The sequence below is a fragment of the Prorops nasuta genome, unplaced genomic scaffold (assembly GCF_024137725.1).
Source record: "Prorops nasuta isolate Cenicafe-Biocafe unplaced genomic scaffold, Cenicafe_Pnas_1.2 PNAS00007, whole genome shotgun sequence".
In the NCBI taxonomy this organism is placed as follows: Eukaryota; Metazoa; Arthropoda; class Insecta; order Hymenoptera; family Bethylidae; genus Prorops; species Prorops nasuta.
In genome coordinates, this window is record NW_027116804.1 from 6473851 (window position 1) to 6496936 (window position 23086).

At 45.1% G+C, this 23086-nt stretch overlaps 4 protein-coding genes across 4 annotated transcripts; 1 reads left to right on the forward strand and 3 right to left on the reverse strand.

The window, feature by feature from the left end:
• Positions 1–353: 353 nt before the first annotated feature.
• On the reverse strand, positions 354–2091 carry LOC136774999 (uncharacterized). The gene is made up of 4 exons (XM_066729475.1): positions 1034–2091; positions 702–877; positions 566–648; positions 354–524 (listed from the first exon to the last, which is right to left on the reverse strand). The coding sequence occupies exons 1-4, from the start codon at positions 2089–2091 to the stop codon at positions 354–356; spliced, it is 1488 nt and encodes a 495-aa protein (XP_066585572.1).
• Positions 2092–2133: 42 nt separating this feature from the next.
• Positions 2134–5040, reverse strand: LOC136775000 (uncharacterized). Its single transcript, XM_066729476.1, has 3 exons — positions 3141–5040; positions 2390–2795; positions 2134–2290 (listed from the first exon to the last, which is right to left on the reverse strand). The coding sequence occupies exons 1-3, from the start codon at positions 5038–5040 to the stop codon at positions 2134–2136; spliced, it is 2463 nt and encodes an 820-aa protein (XP_066585573.1).
• Positions 5041–5087: 47 nt separating this feature from the next.
• LOC136775001 (uncharacterized) lies at positions 5088–5772 on the reverse strand. Its single transcript, XM_066729477.1, has 2 exons — positions 5185–5772; positions 5088–5138 (listed from the first exon to the last, which is right to left on the reverse strand). The coding sequence occupies exons 1-2, from the start codon at positions 5770–5772 to the stop codon at positions 5088–5090; spliced, it is 639 nt and encodes a 212-aa protein (XP_066585574.1).
• Positions 5773–16257: 10485 nt separating this feature from the next.
• LOC136775002 (uncharacterized) lies at positions 16258–22637 on the forward strand. Its single transcript, XM_066729478.1, has 4 exons — positions 16258–17635; positions 17753–18385; positions 18445–22160; positions 22362–22637. Exons 1-4 carry the CDS (start codon positions 16258–16260, stop codon positions 22635–22637), a joined length of 6003 nt encoding a protein of 2000 aa, XP_066585575.1.
• Positions 22638–23086: the final 449 nt, after the last annotated feature.

Genomic DNA, 23086 nt, shown 5'->3' on the forward strand with positions numbered 1-23086 from the left:
CAGTTTGAGGGCCGTGTAGAGGGGCACCTCTATGGTTTGCCCGAATGCCCTTACGATAATTTTTTGCGCATTGCGCTCGAGTTCCCTGGCGCTGGGATCGTCTAAGACTTTCCCAGCCCAGTTCGTCGAGGCAATGCGCTTCTGGGCGGCAACCACGGGCCTCCGACGTCGCGGGTTCGACAGTGGTTTCCATGGCGGTGGTGGTGGTGGCGCCTTTAGCCCCTCCGGGGAGATACTGCCGAACAACCGCCGAAACTCAGATTCCTCCCGTGGGGCATGTAACTCGAGGACGTCGTCCCCCTCGTCCTCATATCCGATGCCCAATAGTTGAGCACAGGGATAATCCGCCATGATCAAATCTCGCTGCACCAAAAAGGTAAATGATGAGTGCGAAGACTCAGTAAGTATTTTTGGAGTTTTGGAAGAAAAGACATGGCGGAAATCATAAAGTGTTCCTGAAGGTTTGGAACAGGAAACAGGACGACCTGAAGAGTCCCAGGACGCCCGAGAGAGGAGGTGGTAACCTGAAGAGTCCCAGGAAACCAGGAAAAGAAAGTTAAGCAACCTGAAGAGTCCCAGGAAGCTTGAGAAGGAGAGATGACAACCTGAAGAGTCCCAGGATGCCGGAAAGCAGGGTGAAGATAGACCCTGATACGACCCAAAGTGAGGCTAAGAGGGGAGTTTACAGAGTTGCGAGAGACTCCGTTGAATCTCTTTTCTCGCGGTTTTAAGGACAGCTACGCGAGCTACTCCGTCCACCCCAGGAACTAGTTTGAGAATCCGCCCCAAGGTCCACATACGGGGAGGATTGTTAGGTACTTTGACAAGCACTAAATCTCCTTCACCGAATTCCGAGTTAGAGTTCTGCCATTTCGGCCTATGTTGCAGAGTGTGTAAGTATTCGGAAGACCACTTCTTCCAAAAGGTCTCGGTGATTCGATTCACGGTTTGCCAACGGTTTAATGATGATTCGCGTAAATCCAAGGTGGATAATTCAGGTGGGGAATTTAACGCCCGTCCTGACAAAAAATGCCCCGGAGTGAGTACGTCCAACGACTCTGGATCATCATGTAACCGCGATATAGGTCGTGAATTTAAACAGGCCTCAATTTTGGTCAATAGTGTGGCCATTTCCTCGAAATTAGGCACGAAAACTCCGAGGGAGCGCTTCAGGTGGTGCTTCATGCTTTTTACGGCATTTTCCCAAAGACCGCCCCAGTGGGGAGTAGCGATCGGAATGAATTTCCACTCGATTTTACTGATGGAATCGGTGTTCTGAGCGCGTGCAGCTTCTAAGGAGCATCGGTAGGCGCGTTTTAGTTCAGCGTCCGCTCCTTGAAAATTAAGGCCGTTGTCCGAATACATGACGGCGGGTTTTCCACGACGAGAGATAAATCGAGTCAGCGCGGCGAGGAAGGCCTCGGTGTCCAGACTGGAGACGAGTTCCAAGTGAACAGCACGGGTAGCTAGGCATACGAATACCGCCACGTAGCATTTGACGGACTTGGCATTGCGACCGTGGTGTAATTTTATCAAAAAGGGCCCGGCATAGTCTACTCCGGTGTGTTCGAAGGTAAAGCTGCGAGAAACCCGAGCGGCAGGAAGTGAACCCATGAGTTGGGTGCCGAGTTTAGCGCGTTCGCGGGCACACGTGATGCATTTATGAACGCATGCCTTTACTAGAGTGCGTGCATTCACGACCCAAAACTTTTGTCGCAACGTAGACAAAGTCAATTGCAGTCCCCCGTGAAGTGTATCTAGGTGAGTTTGCCTAATAAGAATGGCCGTTAAGTGGCAATCCGGAAGAATAATGGGGTGTTTCATTTGTTCAGAAATTTCGGCGTTCCGAAGCCGCCCCCCTATTCTTAGGATTCCTTGTGAATCAGTTACCGGATATAATGAAAGAAGCTTTGAGTGCGACGGTATACGTGACCCATGATTCAAGGCTGAAAGCTCGTCGGCGAAGTGTGTCCGTTGAACCACCTGTACGATAGCGACTATAGAATCGCGAATCTCTGAAGCGGACAGGAGGGAGTCCTCCCATTGGCCGGTTTTCCTGGTCCGCTGGACAAATCGAAGAACATAGGCCATAACTCGGACCAGTTTAGACCAAGACGAAAATTTATCAAAAAACTAACACTGGGCTTTGTTCATTTGACCGGTTAACGCTACCTTCCGACGTTCTTCCGCGGTTTCAAAGATCTGAACGGGATTTACGGTGTGCTCACGGAGGAAAGCAGGCCCATGCCACCAAAGTGAGTCCTCTGATAACTGCTGAGCACTGGTTCCTCTTGAACACAAGTCTGCAGGATTCGATTTAGTGGGTACATAATGCCAGCTGGCTTCCGATAAATGTGTTTGGATATATGAAACGCGATTGGCCACAAACGTCTTCCAATGTACGGGTTGCTTTGCTATCCAAGCTAAAGCGACCTGCGAATCTGAATAGCAACGAATCGCATCACAACTCCCGACCAAGCTTCCCTTGACGTGAACCAATAATTTGACAAGAAGGGCAGCGGCGACCAACTCCAGACGAGGGATTGAAGTGGTCTTGATCGGAGCGACCTTTGTTTTGGACATTACTAAATGTACCGAGAGTTGACCGTCCTCATCAGTGAGGCGTTCATAAACGACCGCGCCATACGCAAGCTCTGAGGCGTCGCAAAATCCAATTAATTCGCGGTTTCTAGTAGTAAGTGATTGTCCAGTCCACCGTGGGATCCGTAAAGTCTGTAAGTCTCGGAGCTGCTCATAGCACTTGAGCCATTTTGACTGAATAGGCTCGGGAATTTCTTCATCCCAAGAGAGTTTAAGCAACCAGGTGGATTGCATTAACTGCTTTAAGGTGATGACTATTGGAGAGATCCATCCCAATGGATCGAAGATCTTGGCATTCTCTGATAAGAGGATGCGTTTGGTTAGTACACCAATGTGAGAAGGAGAAGCACGGAAGCGGAAGCTATCATCCCCGTGATCCCAATATATGCCCAAGACTTTACTTGATCCAGCAGGATCCTCAAAGAAAGAGTGCAGCTCGGTAGGTTCAAGCGGGGAAGACCCCGGTTGATTGAATGCCCATTTGCTTAAGGAGAAGCCCCCTTTCGCCAGTAGAGCGATGAGTTGTTCCCTGACCGAACTAAGTTGCTTTAAGTCATGGGCCCCAAAAAGTATGTCGTCTACATAAGTAGAATTTAACAACACATCCTGTGCGAGAGGGAAGTTAGCTCCGTCCGTGTAAGCTAATTCGCGCAAAACTCGCGAGGATAAGAACGGTGACGGTCCCGTACCGTAGGTCACCGTGTTGAGTTCGAAAGCCTGAAGCGCACCGGAATCAGTCTTCCATAAAATGTTCTGATACTTGCGGTCCTCAAAACGCACAAGAATCTGTCGGAACATCTTAACAATGTCTGTCACGCCTACATATCGAAAGGAACGCCAATTCATCAGGATCCGCGTGATGTCCTGTTGGAGTTTGGGTCCAATGAATAGCGTATCATTAAGCGAGACGCCAGTAGAGGTTTTAGAAGATGCGTTCAATACAACGTGAATCTTTGTCTTCTGATTATCGGTCTTAAATACTGCATGATGAGGCAGGAAGACGCGAAAATCAGAGTTCATAGGAACAGGAGACATATGTCCCAACATAATATACTCCTGTAAGAATTGAGAATAACTTTCAGCCTGGTCTGGAGAAGTTTCCAATCGCCGAAGTATCCGTGATAAGGTTTTCTCTGCTACCCGAGAAGAAGAACCTAGACTATGCTTTTCGATGTCGGATCGAAAAGGTAAAGCGACGACAAAACGCCCCGAGGGGGTGCGTGTTACCGTATCCACAAAATGTTGTTCACAGAGGGAGTCCTCTGTGGACATGGGTTTGACTTCAGGAACTTCTTCCAGTTCCCAGAAATCGCGAAGAGTGTTCTCTAGGTCAAAGCAATGATGAACCGTGAGGCTATGAGAGTGACCCGCCTTAGGTACGACTCCAGCTACGATCCAACCGAAAATAGTCCGCTGGGCTCGTAACGAATTATCAGGAGAGTTAATGTACGGGCCTTCTACCACCGACGTGAGATAATCTGCACCAATGAGCACATTAATTGGAACCTTGGTTGAAGCGAAATTATCAGCGAAATCGATTCCACTAAGCGATGGAAAAGACGATCGAGAATAAGTCGGAGGGAGATATTGAGTAATCGTTGGTAAGATTATTGCAGTTACATCCAACGAAACACCGTGTCTTGAGAGAGAATGAAGGGTAATCTGTGCCTCTGCTCGAACGTTTTGAGCCGAAGTCAATGCAACACCATGAATGGTAGCATTGATACGTTTTCGCGGTATTCGTAACTGCTGAGCTAAATTTTCTGAGATAAAGGAAGTTTCTGAGCCCGTGTCAAAAAGTCCGCGGACTATAATACGAGAACCGTCAGGAGCATCGATTCTAGCAGAGAACGTGTCCAACAGAACTGAACGTGTATCGGTAACGCTGAGATGCGTTGTAGAATGCGAGCTAGAGGGTTCAGGCTCAGAAGCGGAGTTTGCCGCAGGGGTAGTCCCCCGTGACTTGCTCCCCCCGGTGCCAGATTTGTCAAAATGCAACAACGTATGATGCATTTTACTACATTTCCTGCAGCGTGACGAAGAAGAACAATTGGAGCAACTATGCCCTGGCCTCAGGCAGTTGATGCAGAGGTTCTGTGAAAATGCAAACTTTGATCGAGCCTGAGGGGTCAATGCAAGGTAGTCCTTGCACTGATACAAGAGATGGTTACTACCACAATGAGCGCAACCGGTACTATTCACACTCGCGGATTGTGACTTCAAGGATCTCCCGGATTCCTTTTTGGAAGTCTTAGGTTTGTTACCTAATGATTGCAATGAGTTAATGTGTCGCGTCAAGAACTCCGAAAATTGAAGAAAGGTGGGATAATCCTTGCTGCTTCCTAGATACATCTCCCAAGCCAAGCGGAGGGTGTCATCCAGTTTGTTCTTCAGTGAATGAACAATGATGGGATCCCAATGATCGACGCCGTAACCCATAGTTTTAAGGGCGTTGAGAGCAACCGTAACAGAGTCCCTAACTTCCTTCAGAATTTTAAAATTGTCACCCCGAAGCATGGGTACTTGCGAGATCTGATCTAAGAACGTATCCGTGATCATTCGTTTGTCAGTGTACCGAGCTACCAGAGTGTCCCATGCTATCTCATAGTTCTCGGAGGTGATCGCTAAAGATTTAATGACCGTTGCTGCTTCTCCTTGCAGACAGGATTTTAGGTAATGGAACTTGTCCCGACCGGAGACATACACTTTGTCGTGAACAATGGAACTAAACGTTTCATAAAAGTTGTTCCATTCTAAGTAATCCCCGGAAAACTTTGGTAAATCGATAACTGGGAGCCTAATGTTGTTTATCTCGCCTGAAGGCGCAGTGGGACCTGATGCCGACATACCCTGATTGGGTCGAAGTTCATCTAGATGTCCTAGGATGAATTCTTCCGCGTCACTATGGGCATCAAAGGCCGCTTGATACCAGCTATCGGTTACGTACTCCATTTTAGCTAATTCGGCCGGTTTAGTGTGAGTAGTGATCTTAACGTGAGTTTTATGCAACACGTTAAGCCACTTCTCTAAGGCTGCTAGCCTATCCTCCAAGAAGGGAAGGGTGAAATTGTGCACTCCACGCTTCTTGATGTTAACGACCAACCGAACGAATTCACCCCGAATCATGGGCACGTAATTGATTGCTTCTAATAATTCCCCTGCGCTAGCCATTTCGAAACTCTATTCCAGAACAAACCACAATCCAAACCACAGTACGGAATGCCCACTCAGGAACACTGATGCACTTCGAACGTTTGTTGCCGGAAATCCGGCTCGAAGGACCAAAAATTTGTGCGAGACAGTGCCCAAGTAGGTTCCAGCCCTGTGGTCAGAAGGGAAGGTTATATCTGAGAATAAAGTTCGAAGACAAATGTAAGAGGTAAAGAGTCTTTATTCAAATAAATAAAATTATACAAAATTTTACAATATTTACAAAAGGAACCGCTTAGACAAAGATGATCGGCTTTCTAGGGAATTTGTCGTCGTCAGATTCTAGGGAATTTCGATAGACGAAGATTCCCAATAACCGTAGACTCGAATTCCCCAGAAAGGAACGCGGACTTAGAAACTCCCTGACTGGACAATTTTTCCTAGGGTATTCCCTAGTAAAATCCCCAGCCACGGGAGGAAGCGAAGTTGGAGAAGTGGTTTTAGGGAAGGGGAAGTCCCCTTACCCTTCGGCCGCCTTCTCCAAGAGCTCTAGCGGCTCCGAGCCACCCCAACCCTTAGGGTGATTCTACCCCTCCCACTACCCGACTCGTCGAGAGCCCTGGATTTGAGGGTCGGAACACTGGGTCCGAGGTAGTCCTCGGAGGCAGCGTGGAGGGGAAGGAGAGGGTTAACTTCTCCCGGGCAGTCCCCGGAGAAATTTCCCTTAGGAGGGAGGAAATGCCGCAGAGGGGAAGTCCCCTCTTGGAAGGCAGTGGGTGGTTGGTGATACTTACCAAAGTATCCAAAAAGTTGGCCAAGTGGAGGCGCTGCCGTTGAGGCGTCAGTTAGGTGCCGTGGAGGCGAACAAAAGCTGGTTTCTGTTGCTGCGGTTGCTGCTGCTACGCAGTCGGTTGAGCAAGGCTGAGGTGCGATGGGTCCTTATCAAGGACCCATCTATATAATTACGCGACACTAATCTTGCCAGCGAGAGAGCTGCCGCGGGCGCTGGCCACCTAGTGGCCAAGCGCGCAAGTAGTGTCGCTTCGCGGCCGCGACGCGCCAGGGCCAGAAGACGCGCAAGCGCGCCGCGGAGAGAGGGACAGATAGAGCGGCTAGACGCTGTCGGTCTATCCGTCTATTGTGAGCGCAATAGAGATGGGAGATATAACAGAGAAATGCGGAATCTACTTCGCAACATTTTCTGCTCCTCCCAATCTCGAACATACAATTTATTAATAAAGAAGCAATTATTTAATCTTCATTTAAATCTACTTTATTTAATTCTATTTCATTTATCCTATAATGACCCCATGGTAGAATTGATACAGTACCTTGTACAATATAGCGCTTATCATTATGTGGACTAAGAGAAATTTTTTGCTGTACAATTGAATAAACATTATGCAATTTTGAACGAATTAAATTTTGATTATGGATATGAACAGTAAAATTTTGTAAACAGTCTCTATAATCTTCAAACGTTATTTTTCTAGCGATAACGCAACTCTTAACGACCTTAGCTTTTTTAAAAATTTTATCTTGTATTTTAAATGTATACATTTTCGATCTCAGTCCAATAAACTCAGTCATAATTCTCCCGTTATTCTCATCTTTCATCAAACCAGGCACTTTTTTATTTACTAGAGGTAAATTATGCTGGTTATTAGGCGAATAATCACTAGTATCGAATCTTGAAAGATTTTCTCTCATGATCGTGTAAATGTCATCGCATTCGATACTGTATATCAAACTATCTGTATCGGTATACAATGCTCTACATTAATACCAAACGTTGGAAGCATATATTCATAATGGAATTCGTATAAACATGTTTTTGAAATATCTACAATACTCATACCTACATATATAGGTTTATCAAATTTCGCCGTTAATTTTTTTAATTCTATCGCAACCAAATTTTCGTTGAATATGGCGCTACTGTGAAAATTTGGTTGGGATATCAATGCTTCTGCTCCATATCTTCCTTCCCACTTACTAACTAGCCTCACATCAACTCTATTTCTTACATTTTCCATCGTCTTACCGAACACTGCATTGTTCATTAGTTTGAAAAGAATTTTCTCAAACTCATTTTTAGATGCAGCCCGCAAACCTGTGTTTAAATCTATATATTTGTTTAGCCATGCAGATTGCTGGAATCTTAATCCGCGATGAATACGTTTCAGTACCATTCCATGACGAATACATTGTTGTAAAGCCTGATAATGTATAGCATAACGCCCCTTATTTTCGACAGTTGCAAGTAGCTTCTTCTGTCGTGCTCCGGGCGGAGCCTCACGTACCGGACAAAATGGCAAGTCAGAGTGATTATCATGAAGTACGCTTGGATACTCCAAGTCTACCTCTAAAATAAAACCCTCAGATGAATCTATAGGTATGCTAGAGATATCAAAGTTGTTAGTATCTTCAATCCAGCGAAATCCATGAGTAGGTAGAGCTTGACACATTGCCCATCCGTATAGATTATTTACATCATAGTACATTAAATATTTGCTTGGTTTTGTTGAGTCATAATCATTCATATACCGATTGTTTGCTTTTTCATAGCGGTGAGAGCACTGACTCAAACCACCACGTTTTCCGCGTTCTACGAAAAGCAACATTTCAACATCAGTGAAAAGTTCCAATTTTATTCCAGTATATTTAAGCATTGCATCCCAAGTGAAGCCTGGGAGTGTAAAATAATGTGCAGGATCAAAATTATAATTTTCCATACAGCTATCGCGAAAATTTTCACAAACGTCTGTCAGTAATAATACGTCAGTTTTTAAATAGAGATCGCTATACTCCCCAAGTGTTTGTATTTGAAAATTGATCCATGCCTCCTTAGCATGATTATATGCCTCTTCACTAATATCACTGTCAGTTAATTTGTTATAGAATAACTTGCGAGGCGGTAAAGCATTTTCTTCCAGACGATTCAGATTATCTACGTAATCATAAGGAAAAATACCTATTCTTGTTAGTAGATTAAATTGTTCCGTATTTAAATTCGAAAATTCTGACTCTAAGTTTTTCAATTGAGATCTCTCCAAGTATGAGCTCAATTTGTCTAAACTTGATACAAGAAATTTAAATGAATCAATAAACCTGAGCTGAATATTATATTTCCGTATGTATTTTGTAAATGAAATATACTTTTCCTTATGTACAGGTAGCAGGTATACTGAACCCTCATACATGTTAGCGATCGCATTGAAGATGAAATGTGCATCGTAATTAGATAAATTATGAAAAATTACTGGTATTACATGTGAATCCTTAAAGTTTAAATTACAATTATCATGAGCAGGTCCCCTATATTTACCAGTTAAATGATCATAATCGCGAACACGTATTTGATCTGGAAGAAACGGCTTTTTACATATATGACAGTTGGGTTCAGTATAATGCCTTGAATTTTCACTAATACTTAGTTTATGCATAGGTATTACTGTTTTTAGTTTTTCACTCGCTATACTAGCCATTTTATCAAGCTCATGTACAAACCATTCAATACAATCAAGTCCTCGATATGATTTATAATTAGAAAGCGTTGAATCACGAACGCTTTTAAAATAATAACCTATACTAAAAGGTATGTGTTTTTGATAAATATACCAATATCGTCATCCGTTTGCTCAACTTTTTCAAGCAAGCACTCAATGTCAGCGTATATGACAAATGGTACCCCCTCACTGTTCTTCATGTCATTGAAGGAAACCCAACGGTCCTTGTCAGATAGCACAATTCGGATGTTTTTATTGAGTTGGGCACAATCACGTTCATGCGATTTTAGTTTCTCATCATTGTGGAAATAGTGTAAGCAACTATAAGAGGGAAAAAGTAATATTAGAATATAGAAGCAGTAATTATATATATATATATATATATATATATATATATACAATATATCTAATCATATATAACTATAGAGACCGTGCATACCAACAAAATGACGGTGAGATGAGAATGTGTATTGGTGTATATTCATGCTATCGGCACCAACTATCGGTCAATTTACATTTTTTTAAGTGATATTTATGTATACATATACGGTTACACATTGACAACTCGCTATCACTGTATTTACTGCACGATGCCTATATCAATTACTTTAGTTTTACGGTCCTGTATAAATTAATAAAAGTTGCAATTAAGAAAGGCAAATATATATATATGTTTCTGTTACCAAATTCAGTTAATAATTCTTGTGTTTATAATATATAATATATAATGAAAATAAATTTAAATTTATAATAATATAGTAATCAGTTTAATTTTAATATATTATAAAATTCACTGACAGTACTATTAGTACTATCATATCTATAAGATGCTAGATATAAAATGTATAAATTTCAGTATCTGTAGTATTGGCAGTGAATTTTGAAACACGGCACATGATAACCTAAAAATTCAACTGTCATAAGTAAGCTTAGAGGCGACTAGTATAAGTCGACTTAAAGTCAGCTATCACAGGTCGTCTTAAAGTCAACTTTCATAAGTCGGCTTACAGTCAGACATTGTTGACTTATAGTCGACTTAAAGTCAACTTATAGATGACTTTCAGCCAGCTTCATCAGCTAGTCAACTTTTCAAACGTCGGCATATAGTCAACTATAAGCCGACTTTTTGCTGTTAGGGGATGAATTCGCTACAAAACAAAAGTTATTGTGGCGAAAATATTTTTAAATAGTGCAAAGGAATGCTACAATATCATTGGATAAAAGTGCCAGGTGCCAAAGGTGCTGGGAACCACCATCTTGGTTCGACCGACGGAGGACCACAGATCGACGGCAAAGGGAACACATCCTATAGATGAAGTCCCTTTTTCCTGGAACGAGCCTGGAGCTTTTCACGGAGCTAATAGCCTGGCGGTAGCAGTGAAGGTCTATGAAAACATCTTTTAATTCAGACATAGGATTCCGGAGATATTTGCGCTGGAAAGTAAGAGCAGTTGAGCAGTGGTGGAAGCTTCCATATTGGATATTGCTACGAACCCGACACGTGCTGGACTTGAGAGGCAATTTTCTATGTCTTTGAGACCCCCTGCATATAAAAACTTATTTTAAATAGATGCAGGAATTTTTTCTGAATTTTCTAGTGCTATTTCAGTGTCGATTTAGTGCCTTATGTTACCCAAAAATCGAATTAAAACATCCCTAACAGCACGAAGTCGACTTATAGTGGACTTTCAGTTGACTTTCAGTCTGCCAGGTCTGACTTTTAGTCAACTACTTCTTGACTAAAAGTCAGCTTTAAGCCGACGATTAGTCGACAAAACGGACTGTTGAGCAGTCATCGTAAAGTCAACTTTCTGTAGTCGACTTTTAGCTAATTTTATGAGTCGACTTTTGGCTAACTTTATCTGTCGACTTTTAGCTAACTTCGTGAGTCGACTTTTAGTCGAAGCTAAATTTTTTACTTTGCGCGTGCGCTTATATGATTTCGCTTATGGCGCCAAATTAAAATGTAGGACTTAAACTGCACAATATCACAAGTTATTGTATTCGTAGGTAAAAAGATGGATTTATACCAAAACACCCAGTAATAGATAGATATATTATCTATATTAAGTTAATGTGTAACCTATTATATTTGTGTCCAAATTTTTGCCTACGAACTTTACTTGTGACATTGTACCTGAAAGAATATAATCAAAATTATTATAAAATAATATCAAATTTATTTTATAAATAAAAATATATAATAGTAACGAATAAACTAATGTTCTCTTAATATATTTCGAAGGCGATCTCCTGATCGTCTTAACCACTCTTGTAGAATAGATTCTACACTAGAGGAAGAGCATTCACAAAATTGCTTTATCACTGTATCTGGAAAAAAAATGAATAATGCATATTTCAGTAAATTCTTTTCAACACGCACAGTTAAACACAATTATATATATATATATATACTGTACAGCGAAAATTGACTTGCAGGCGGTATTTTCAAGTTGACTTGAAGTCAACTGGTAAATGCCAACCTCAAGTCAACTTTTAATAGTTGACATAGAATTTTACTAGAAGAGTCGACTTACAGTCGACAATTACAAGTTGACTTCAGGTTGACCAATAAAAGCCGCCCTTCAGTCAACTATTAGTTAAGTGTGATGTTAGGGTCGGCACCAATATTATCATCCCAAGATACAATTTAGCGCGTAAAAACTTCGCACAAAGATTTCCTGGTATAGAGGCGTGACGCTTCGCCATGGGTCAACGACAAAACTCCCCTACAGAGACCTAAGTTATTCTACGAGGCCTAACTATTTCAATATAGTAGAACTGAATTGATGATGTATTTTTCATCCTATGACTTCTATGGATATTTACCCGTACTCCTTAAGTGGTGTCCTTAACAGCACACTTAACTAAAAGTTGACTGAAAGGCGCATTTTATTAGTCAACCTGAAGTCAACTTGTAATTGTCGACTGTAAGTCGACTCTTCTAGTAAAATTCTATGTCAACTATTAAAAGTTGACTTGAAGTTGGCATTTACCAGTTGACTTCAAGTCAACTTGTAAATACCGCCTGCAAGTCAATTATCGCTGTACAGTATACTATATATATATATGTTTCTGTCACCAAATTCAGTTAATAATTTTTGTGTTTATAATATATAATATATATTGAAAATAAATTTAAATTTATAATAATATAGTAATCAGTTTAAATTTAATATATTATAAAATTCACTGGCAGTACTATTAGTACTATCATATCTATAAGATGCTAGACATAAAATGTATAAATTTCAGTATCTGTAGTACTGGCAGTAAATTTTGAAACACGGCACATGATAACCTAAAAATTCAACTGTCATAAGTAAGCTTATAGGCGACTAGTATAAGTCGACTTAAAGTCAGCTATCACAGGTCGTCTTAAAGTCAACTTTCATAAGTCGGCTTACAGTCAGACATTGTTGACTTATAGTCGACTTAAAGTCAACTTATAGATGACTTTCAGTCAGCTTCATCAGCTAGTCAACTTTTCAAACGTCGGCATATAGTCAACTATAAGCCGACTTTTTGCTGTTAGGGGTAGCAATACGGTTCCGATGACAGGGAGTGGGGGTAGCTGTTTTGTGGTGTGGAAGGAGGACGGGTGGGGATAAGACTCTCTTAGCATGGTAGTGGTGGGGATGAGGAAGGTAAGGGTCTTATAGTGGGATCGAGTTTGGTTAGGGAAGGAGGGGGTATTTTTCACCCTATGTCACAATTGGAAGGTCTTATAGTGGAACCGAGTTTTTGGTTAGGGAGGGGTATTTTTCACCCTATGTCACAGTTGGAAGGTCTTATAGTGGGACCAAGTTTGGTTAGGGAGGGGGTATTTGTTCACCCCATGGTACCGTTGGTTAGTTATCCTACGGGGACCCTAGTTGAGGGAAGGTTTTTTCACCCTTCAAAGTCTATGGTTAGTTACCTTACATAGCCTAACTATTTCCGACTCTGCTACACAGATAAACTAGCTTGAGTTAATTGCTAGTTCCAGTAGTCACCGCCAGGTGACTGTCTTCCTTAATCTTCTTTCGCGCTAATGGTATTTTAATATTACGTAATTACACCACGGGTGAACTAGTTCAAGTTAATTGATAGTACCAGTAATTGCCGCTAGGTGGCTACCGCAATCTCCCCTTTTCTCGTTAGTTAAATTGAAGATAGCTATTGTGATAAGTTGCTGATATCGTGCAAGGAATTAACTTTCCATCGAGCATGGAATTATAACTTTGCATGGTTTTAACTAAACCGATGCAGCGCATAACAAAATATCCTTTAAATGAAAGGGTACAATTTTAATAGTCTCCTCTATTGGGGAGAATAACAATTTAACATCAATTTCAGCAATATTAACATTTATTGCTAGGACAACTGATTTAGTCCTAGCTCTTACTACACCCCAGGTCAGGTTCACCCTTTGCATGGAGGCTCTCCATTGTATTAATATTTTAATAGGGCAACTTATTAAGTCCTAGCTCTCACTAAACCTAGGTATCTTATAAAAGAGATTGCAATTTCAAGATTTTCTCAGTTCAACGTGCTACTTCACTATGTCGATAAATAAATTTGGATCTGGTTTCAATTCAGGTAAAGTGAGATATTATTCCCACAAAATTGACAATGATACGTTAAAGTTTGATAAAAGAAGGAATGCATTTAATGCCAAGAAGAAAATAATTTCAAACCTAGAATGTAATGTTACTGATGAGACAAGTGCTGTGAATATGGCTGCTCTGTTACGTAATTCGATGACAGTACGTGATAGCTTAATGAGGGAATTGTTTGAATACAGTGAAAAGCTAACTCACTATTACCAAAAATGTAACCGCCTTGAGAAAAAAGTTACAACTCTGTTGAAAAAAACTGATGAAATTGATGAAAAAATTAATGATATTAGTGAAAGGATTAATCAATTGAATGATAAAGTCGATTATATTAAAAATAAATTGGATCGAAAAGTTGAGGCATTACAGATAGATATGTATGATAGATTGAAAATTGTTGCAAATTATATCTCTAATGAGCACCAAAAAGGGGAAATCACGACTGCCAATGAGAAGAAAAGAGAAAATGATTGGAATTATGCTCTAAAGAAACTTATATTACCGCCAGTGATTGATGAGCTAGTGTAAACATAATACGTAGTGGAATAGTCATGGGAAGTGAGGAGAAGAATCAATTGGTAGAAGAGTTGCATGTGCCTGCCAGATGGAATTTATTTATATATACAAATGTATAAAATGTTTTTACAATTAAACTTACAATTAAACTTATAATTAAACAAATATACTGTAACGTTGCGTTCTCGCAACGTTACTATAGCTGCCATCTAGCGCTTTGCTAATCTCAAGCGCTAGATAGGCGGGTCGCGTACGAACTAGGGAGTCATCAACCGATAAGTATTGATCCAGGATCGATAACTTGTCGGCTCCCTAGTGCCACGCGATGGGTGTAGCGGGGCAGCGACGGGACAGGCGCAGGGCCTTACCTGCTCCCGCGGACTGCCCCGACACACGTAGTTTAGATGTCAGAGGTGACACACAGTGCCCGGATCCTTCCCCGCCGCCGATAATTCCGCGACCAAGGCTACAGCCGCTGCCTAGTACAAAAAAGGTGCAAGTGATTTTGCAGCGACTGCAGCCCGGCCGCGAACCCATACCGGACAGCGGAGAATACCAGCCCTTTGGGCCAGTGTCAAGGGCAAGAGGACGAAAGAGAGAGGCGAGAGCGAGAGCGAGAACGAGAGAGAGAGAGAGAGAGAGAGAGAGAGAGGCGAAAGCGAGAGAAAGGTAGAGAGAGAAAGCGAGAGAAGAGAGCCAGCCTAGAGTAAGCAGAAAGTAGGGTGATTATTCGTTCTGTGAATAAGTCCTGTGACGTCCCGGGGTGTGCTAGGGCTTTAGGGCTCGTAGCACCGAACGGTTTTATAGGGAACCGCTGGCCCTGCTCACCTGTCACGGGTAAGCGGGCAACTTAGCGGAGTGGTCATTCCGTTGGACCTGTAACGCATGTCATATTGTGTAGAATCGCGAATTAGCCAAAGTGTTCGCGATTACATTGACTCGTTTTGAGTTCGACCGTTGACTGGGACGTTCCCTTCAGTCATTTCAAGGCCGCGGACTTAGTATCATTATCGTGAGGACTCGCGACCTCAGGCTTACAGAAGTAAACACTCCGGGTCGTTGTTGTGTTTAAGTACGCGGGAACGGAGCGAGTGCCGGTAACCGTTGCGGGACGCGCACGCGCGGAAAGAGGGACTTATCCGCGTAGCGTCGAGGAGTAGTTAGCCTAGGGATCCGCCGGTGGCGCGCGAGTACCGCGCGACTCGGTGGGGCCGCCGCGAACGCCAACTAGTGGCTCGAGCGCGAGGCTAGCTAGTACGTCATCGGGACTCCAGCCGCGTTCGCACCACTTAGGCCGCGTCCCCACGTAGGACCTAACGCAACTCCCCAATACCGTGTAACGCGAACCGGATATTGTATTGATTAGTGATATTGTAATAAAGAGAGTTTAACCGAAATTAGCGATTCATTGTATTAGCACCCCATCCCCGATAGTCGCGTACGAGGGTTAGAACCCCCTCTCCATAAATAAATATTCGGGTATTATCAGAAGTACATCGAAGGCGCCCGGGTCTAGTAGGAAGTCGCCTATTGGGACGCGAACGCGATCGGTGAGGGATCACTCCTCCCTCCCCTTCTATACTATCCCCAAGGATAGCCAGTAGCGTCACAATTTGGCGCCCAACGTGGGGCCCACGGAGTGAGGTCTCGTACGCGGGGTAGAGTGCTAATTTTTTTTGGGGGATTTGAGAATTGTTTTTTTTAGAAATTTTTTTTGTTGGGATTAAGAACAATTTTTTTTTATATAGTAGGTCGAGTAGCGGAAAATTTTTTTTCTCTCGCACCCCTACCGAGGATAGAATTTTTTTTCTTGTAGTTTATGCGGGATTAGAAATAATTTTTTTGTTGTTGTTTTGGGAGATTAGTATCGGAAGTAGTAAATTATGTCGGATTCCGACAAATCGAGTGGAATGTCAGTACGCGATCGTGAAATATTAACGGAACGTAACGAATTACGACGGTACGCGAAAAATATGCCGCGTAGTAAATTAATCATGGCTCTGACGGACGCGGAGCTAAATACACGCGATAGCTCGGAAGATCAACTACGCGATCGATTTGTGCGTCATAGGTTACGTGAGAGTTTCGGACCGGAAGCAGCTCAGTGGAATCCGCGAGTGGATGAATTGGAACCATTCCACCCCGCCGTCCCACCTCAGCCGCTTCCAACACCGTCGGCGATAAAAACCAACGATGACGAATTAGCGACACCGAAAACGAACCCGAAATTAAGTCGGCAATCGGAAGATGCGCTTCGTGAATTATTTGAGTCCCCGCGGGGAGGGGAAACGTCGCGACAGATAAACATGTCAGAAGAGAGTAGCGACTCGAATTTGACATGTATCGATAAAAATCGCAAACTAACGCCGAAACCGAAACGAGGGGTTACGTTTGAATCAGATTCAGACAGGTCGGGCTTCCGAAGGCATGATCTTGATGAGCGGTCTTCGGAACCACCCAACCGAACCCCAGCGAACCCGGAGTATTCGAGGGAACGAAATGCGCCGGTAGGGGTGGGAAATTCCGCATTAGGAGCGGTTCCGCCCGAATTACTAGCTAGCATCGTGCAGTTAGTAATTGCGGATCAGTCGGCAGGAGCGCAAGGGTCTGCACCGGTCGAAAGGGCACCGGAGATGCCTCAACCCCGCGAAATTAGTAGAGATTCGCCGGGAACAAGCCGGGGTGCGACTAGCCGCCGTCGACAACCCTCCGAATACCGATCGCGAAATAGATCATCGAGTTCGGAAAGATTGAGCGAGTCTAGCTCACGATATTCCAGCCGGAGAGGAACACGGGTAATAGATGCTTTCCGGAAATGGGGTATTCGATTTAAAAATCACGATGCTGACGACGCCGAAGACTTTATAGAGAATTTAGAACATTGCCGCAATGTTTCCGACCTAACGTTTAGCGAGATCAGGGAAACCCTCCCCGTCGTGTTGAGCGGGGAAGCCAAAGCCTGGTTTAAGGTCGAAGGCAGCTCCTGTTCAACATGGCGTGACTTTCGCGAGGCCTTCCTCAGCCAATTCGGGGATGAGGAGGATAACGACGCGAAATGGGAGAAGGCGCGACAACAGACTCAAAGGGAGGGTGAATCGATCAAGGCGTATTTAGTGCGTATTCGGTCGATTCTAAAAGAAATTAGGCCGACCCCTTCCGTCTCGGTTCAATTGGACCTGGTTTATCGAAACCTACGTCCCAATTACCGCCGTAGAATGTTTCGTAGGGATTTTGATTCAATCACGGGTTTGCGCGAAATAGGTCGGTAAATACAGAAGAACGCGGAGATAGACAAGGCGTTTAAACCACCGCCGGGAGCTACGAAAACGCGCGAGGAAGATAGATCGTCGCGTAAAAATCGTGAAGCTCTCTCTGCAGTTTCAGAAAAAAACGAGAAAAAGCCCGAAAAACAGAAAAAAAGCGACGCAACCGGCAAGAACGCGAAGAAATCGGACGACGACAAGCCGAAAAAGAAGAAATCGCGTTCAAGGAGAGGAAAACGCGGTAAATCCAAACGACGTTCATCTGGATCGACGAGCGACTCTAGCTCGGGGTCAGATAGTTCGCGGGAATCTCATAAGAAATCGTCTAAAAGATCGTCCCGAAGACATTCCGACAAAGGGAGTAGGAAAGAGAGCTCAAGCCATAGCGGACACCATAGCAGTTCGTCGGACGAGCTAGGTGCTATCGCTGCAGCTCCAAAACAAGGTCAGCAAAGACCAACCTCCTCCTCACGAGCGCCGGGAGGACATGTAGCGGGTCAGTCGCGATATCAGGATCGTGGGGGTCAATTCCGCGACGCAGCGATATGCCATCGTTGTGGAGGACGAGGACACTATGCGAGAGAGTGTCCTTCGCGTGAGCCGACTCAAGCCGCGATTACGCCTGCACCTTGGTGGGCTCAACCAGCCGCCGGGATGCAAGCGCCGATGCCACCGCAACCGGTGACCACACCCGCGCTGTCTTATAATCAAGCGCAGTGGCCACCAACAACGTCCGCGTCGACAATAGGTCAGAGCCTATTGAATAATGTATACGGGAATACGAGAAATCCGGGAAACGGGCAGTAGGGCTCGCGGAGGAAGCTCGCGCGGGCCCGGCTGATAATCTTCGTAAGTCGGGTAGGACAGTACGATTTACTGACCCCGAATCGTGGAGGGACTCATCGGTGAGTAGCACGGATTACGAACATTACGCGTCGGAAAGCGAACAAAAAGATTTGCGGGACTCTTCGACCTCGGAGTCAGAAGATGAGCCTAATTCGACGCGACCGGACTTTAGCGCCGAAGATTCTAGTGAAGAGAGCGTTTATAGTTTTACCTCAGAAGTAGGAAGACGACCCTCATTAGAAAGTAACCCTGAAGATTCGATAAATGAAACTGAACCGAGTAGTTTATCCGATCATTTGTGTGCTTTGGACGAATTATTGCCCAAGAAGCGCACCGCGACTCTTGGCCAGGTAGGGGGGAAAGGGAACATCATAATCCGAACTCGTCGCTGTGTTCGGAGTGATGCGTTCCCTAATCAACCGAATACCGATGGCCGCTATTATTTGCAGTTAGAATTATTTGGACAAATTTTTCCTGCACTGATAGATACGGGAGCATCGCGATCTTACCTCGGACATCGAACGCTGGAAAGAATCCAAGCGAAGATTGACAGGTCGCAAGATAGAGTCATGCGTACTGCCGATGGTACGGAAACACGAGTAATAGGGGTTATTGCGCTAGAATTAGAGTTAGGAAAAACGGAAAAAGTCATGTATTTCCGCGTGGTACCGGTTTTAGACTACGACTGTGTCCTCGGTATGGATTTTCTCCGATTATTCGGAGTTATAATTGATACTTCACGCGATTTATGGCAAACGCGCGACCGAGTAAATTTGAGATTCGCGAAAATAAACGCGGCAAGCTCAAATGAGACACACGTATCTTCGTGTTTTGCTATCGCTGAAATGACTAGCGAGCAAAACGTGGTGCTAGAGAAGTTTCTAAGTGATAACTTCCCCGAGATAGTTGGACCAGTCCCGGCGACTACCCTGGTCAAACATCATATAGATGTCCAGGGTCAGGCTCCAATCCGCCAAGCGGCAAGGAGAGTGTCGCCGGTAATCTATAAAGTAGCGCACGAAGAGGTCGATAAATTATTGGGTGAAGGGATTATCGAACCCTCCACGAGCGCGTGGGCCAGCTGTCCGGTTATAGTACCAAATCCGGGCGGGAAATATCGATTTTGCATAGATTTTCGACGCGTGAATGAGGTAACGCGCAAAGACGCGTACCCGATCCCGCATATCGACAGCATTCTCGATAAACTCCGCCACGCGAGATACATTTCGACGTTAGATTTAAGTCAAGTGTATTTCCAAATACCGCTAGGAGACGAGAGTCGGGAAATTACAGCGTTTATAGTACCCGGAAAAGGACTCTTCCAATTCCGGCGTATGCGGTACGGTCTTACGAATGCTCCTGCGACGTTCCAGCGGATGATGGATCAATTAATTCCACCTGAATTTGATCCGTATGTGTTCGTCTATCTGGACGATATAATCATCGTAACGAACACGTTCGCGGAACACCTAGGATGGTTAGAGCGTGTGTTAAACATTATTCGATTCGCAGGTTTAGAAATCAATCGCGAAAAGAGTAAATTTTGCAGGTCGCAGGTTCGGTTCCTGGGGTATCTGATCAATCTTAATGGTTTAGCTCCGGATCCCGAACGAACCGCACCGTTAATGAATTATCCGCCGCCAAAAGATTTAAAAACACTGCGCCGCTTCCTAGGGATGGTTGGATGGTATGCACGTTTCCTACCCAACCTGTCGAAGGACAAAATTCCACTCGTCTTGTTATTGCATAAAGGCGTGCGCTGGCATTGGAATCAAGAGCAACAGACTTCCTTTGAGCGATTGAAGGAAGCGCTGTGCTCGGCCCCGGTCTTGGCAAGGCCCGATTTTTCGAGACCTTTCCAAGTTCAGACAGATGCTAGCGACTATGCAATAGGAGCAGTATTAACTCAGCGACACGGAACTGAAGAGCATCCGATTGTATTCGCTAATCGAGTACTATCCAAAGAGGAGCGGAATTACACGACGACCGAGAAGGAGTGTCTCGCTGTCGTGTGGGCAATTCGGAAATTAAGACCGTATTTAGAAGGCTATCATTTTACGGTTGTCACGGATCACAGTAGTTTGCGTTGGCTACACAACTTGAAAGATCCAGTAGGGAGATTAGGTCGATGGGCCCTCAAATTACAACATCATTCGTTCGATGTGGTTCATCGTAAAGGCGCATTGCATCACGTACCCGATGCATTATCACGCGCCCTCCCAGTAGGCACCGAAAATGAATGCGTCTCCGCGGTTAACGAAGAAAATTATGGAAATTCGAGCGGAAATTTGGTCACCCAGTCGCGTATCGACTTCGAGAGCGACCCGTGGTATACAGCACGATGCGGAAAAGTAATTCAGCGACCGCGGGCTTACCCAGACTGGAAAGTTGAGGGAAACCGGCTGTATTGCCATCGGCCGGACGTGATACTCGAATCGATAGGCCGCGATTATGATGAGTGGAAGTTAGTCCTCCCGCGAGAGGCTCGACTTTTAGCCCTACAGGAAGCTCACAATAATACTTCCGCAGGACATGCTGGCGTTCAGAAAACTCACGCTAGAATCTGCAAAGATTACTATTGGCCGGGAGTTTTCAAAGACGCCGTAGCATTCGTACGCGGGTGCACAGTCTGTCAGCAACATAAAGCTGTACAGCTTGCCCCTGTAGGACTTATGGGAACTCGGGTAGTGGAGCGACCATGGACTGTGGTTGCGGGAGACATCATGGGCCCCTTTCCACCAAGTAAGGCCCAACAGCGTTACGTAGTAGACTTCCTCGACAACTTCAGTCGTTACGTGGAAATGCGAGCGATCCGCACAGCTGACGCCAAAAGCATCTTGAAAGCTTTTAGCGAGCTGGTTATTTACCGTTGCGGATCACCGGAAATATTTCTTTGCGATAACGGGACCGAGTTCGTAAATAAGGAAGTGACCAAATTTCTAAATGAGCATCAGATTCGGCAATTTACTATTCCGCCGTATCACGCGCAGGCTAACCCGGTAGAACGCGTGAATCGGGTAATTAAAACGATGATTAGGATATTTGTAGAGAGCGACCACCGAGACTGGGACGTTCATCTCGCAGAATTCCGTTTCGCGATTAATTCCGCGATGCATTCGTCGACTGGAGTATCTCCCGCGTTACTTAACCTCGGTCGAGACCCAGTAATTACTCCGAATCTACGGCGAGAGATTGAAGGTCCTCGTACGATACTTAGGAGTGACCCCGAAAATTGGGTGGCGCGACTAAAACGTCTTCCTTTGATTCATGATATCGTGCAGGTAGAGATAGAAAAAGCGAGTGCCCGTCAAGCCCGCTATTACAATCGTGGCCGGCGCGATGTCAGGTATCAGGTAGGAGACGTGGTATGGCGGCGCGGCAGACCATTATCGTCAGCTGCTGATAACTTTGCTGCGAAGCTAGCACCATCGTACGAGGGTCCGTTTAAAATAGTTCGCGTAATATCGCCGGTCGTCTACGAGCTTGAAAATCAAGGCCGTAGTAATCCGAAGGTCCACGTTTCGGATCTAAAACCGTTTGTCGCGTCGTTTTGCGTTCCGGACGTCGATGAACCGGGTGAGGAAACCGTTGCGGGGGAAGGGGACGACGACCCTGCACCTTCCCCAAAACCGACCGGTAAACGGAAAGGGACTCCGGGAAAACGGAAAATGTCGATCGTGAGCTACTCGTCGGATTCCGCCCCGTCTACGTGGACGGCACGCCTGCGTCCACGTCGAGACCCAACCTAACCCTCGCGAACCTGAGTGCGGACTTGTGTGTGCGAATGGATGAATGTGTGTGTCGCGCGATTTTGTTTATATATATATTTTTTTTTTGTTTTTTTTTACGGATCCGTGACGAGGCCCTCCTCATTGCAGATGGACCCCTATCTTCAGCAGGTGGTGACCCACTGCTGGCTTCAGGGGATTCCCCTGCCGGGCCCCCTACCAGCAGTGGGCCCACCCACCGCCTACCCACCACTCTCCCACCACCACCAACCCTCCACCCCACACCAGCCAGGGTATTCCCTCCCTCCGCCCCGTTACCCTGAGCAGGGTACCCCCTACCCTCCGGCCTACCACCAAGCCCAGGCCTCTGGGTACACCGGACCGCAGCCCGCTGACTGGGAGGCGGAGAATCGCCGTCTGCGGTAGGAGAACGAGATGCTCCGGCGGGGAGCGGGCTACTCCCGCACCCGTACGGGCACTCGTCCTTCCCCGCAGAGGGTTCCTCCGCCACCAGCGGCGGGAATCGGGCCGGCTGTACCCAAGCCGAAGAAGAAAGCGCATCGGGGCAGGCGGGGTGGCCGGAAGGGCCAGGGAAGGGCCCAGCAAAGGAAGCGGGCGGAGGAGAGGAAGAAGAAGGAGGAGGAAGAGGATGAGGCTCGACGACAGCGCATCCGCGCTGCCGTCGAGAAGAGGAGGGAGGAGGAACGGGAGAAACGGAGGAAGGAGGAGGCGAGGAAGAGGGAGAAGGAAAGGAGAGAGAAGGAGGGAGAGGAAAAGAAGAGGAAGGAAGAGGAGGCAATGGAGGAGGACCTCCTCCTCCTGAACGTCTAATGTGTCCGCGTCTAGTGTTTAAGTTTTTTGTTTGTATAGAGTCT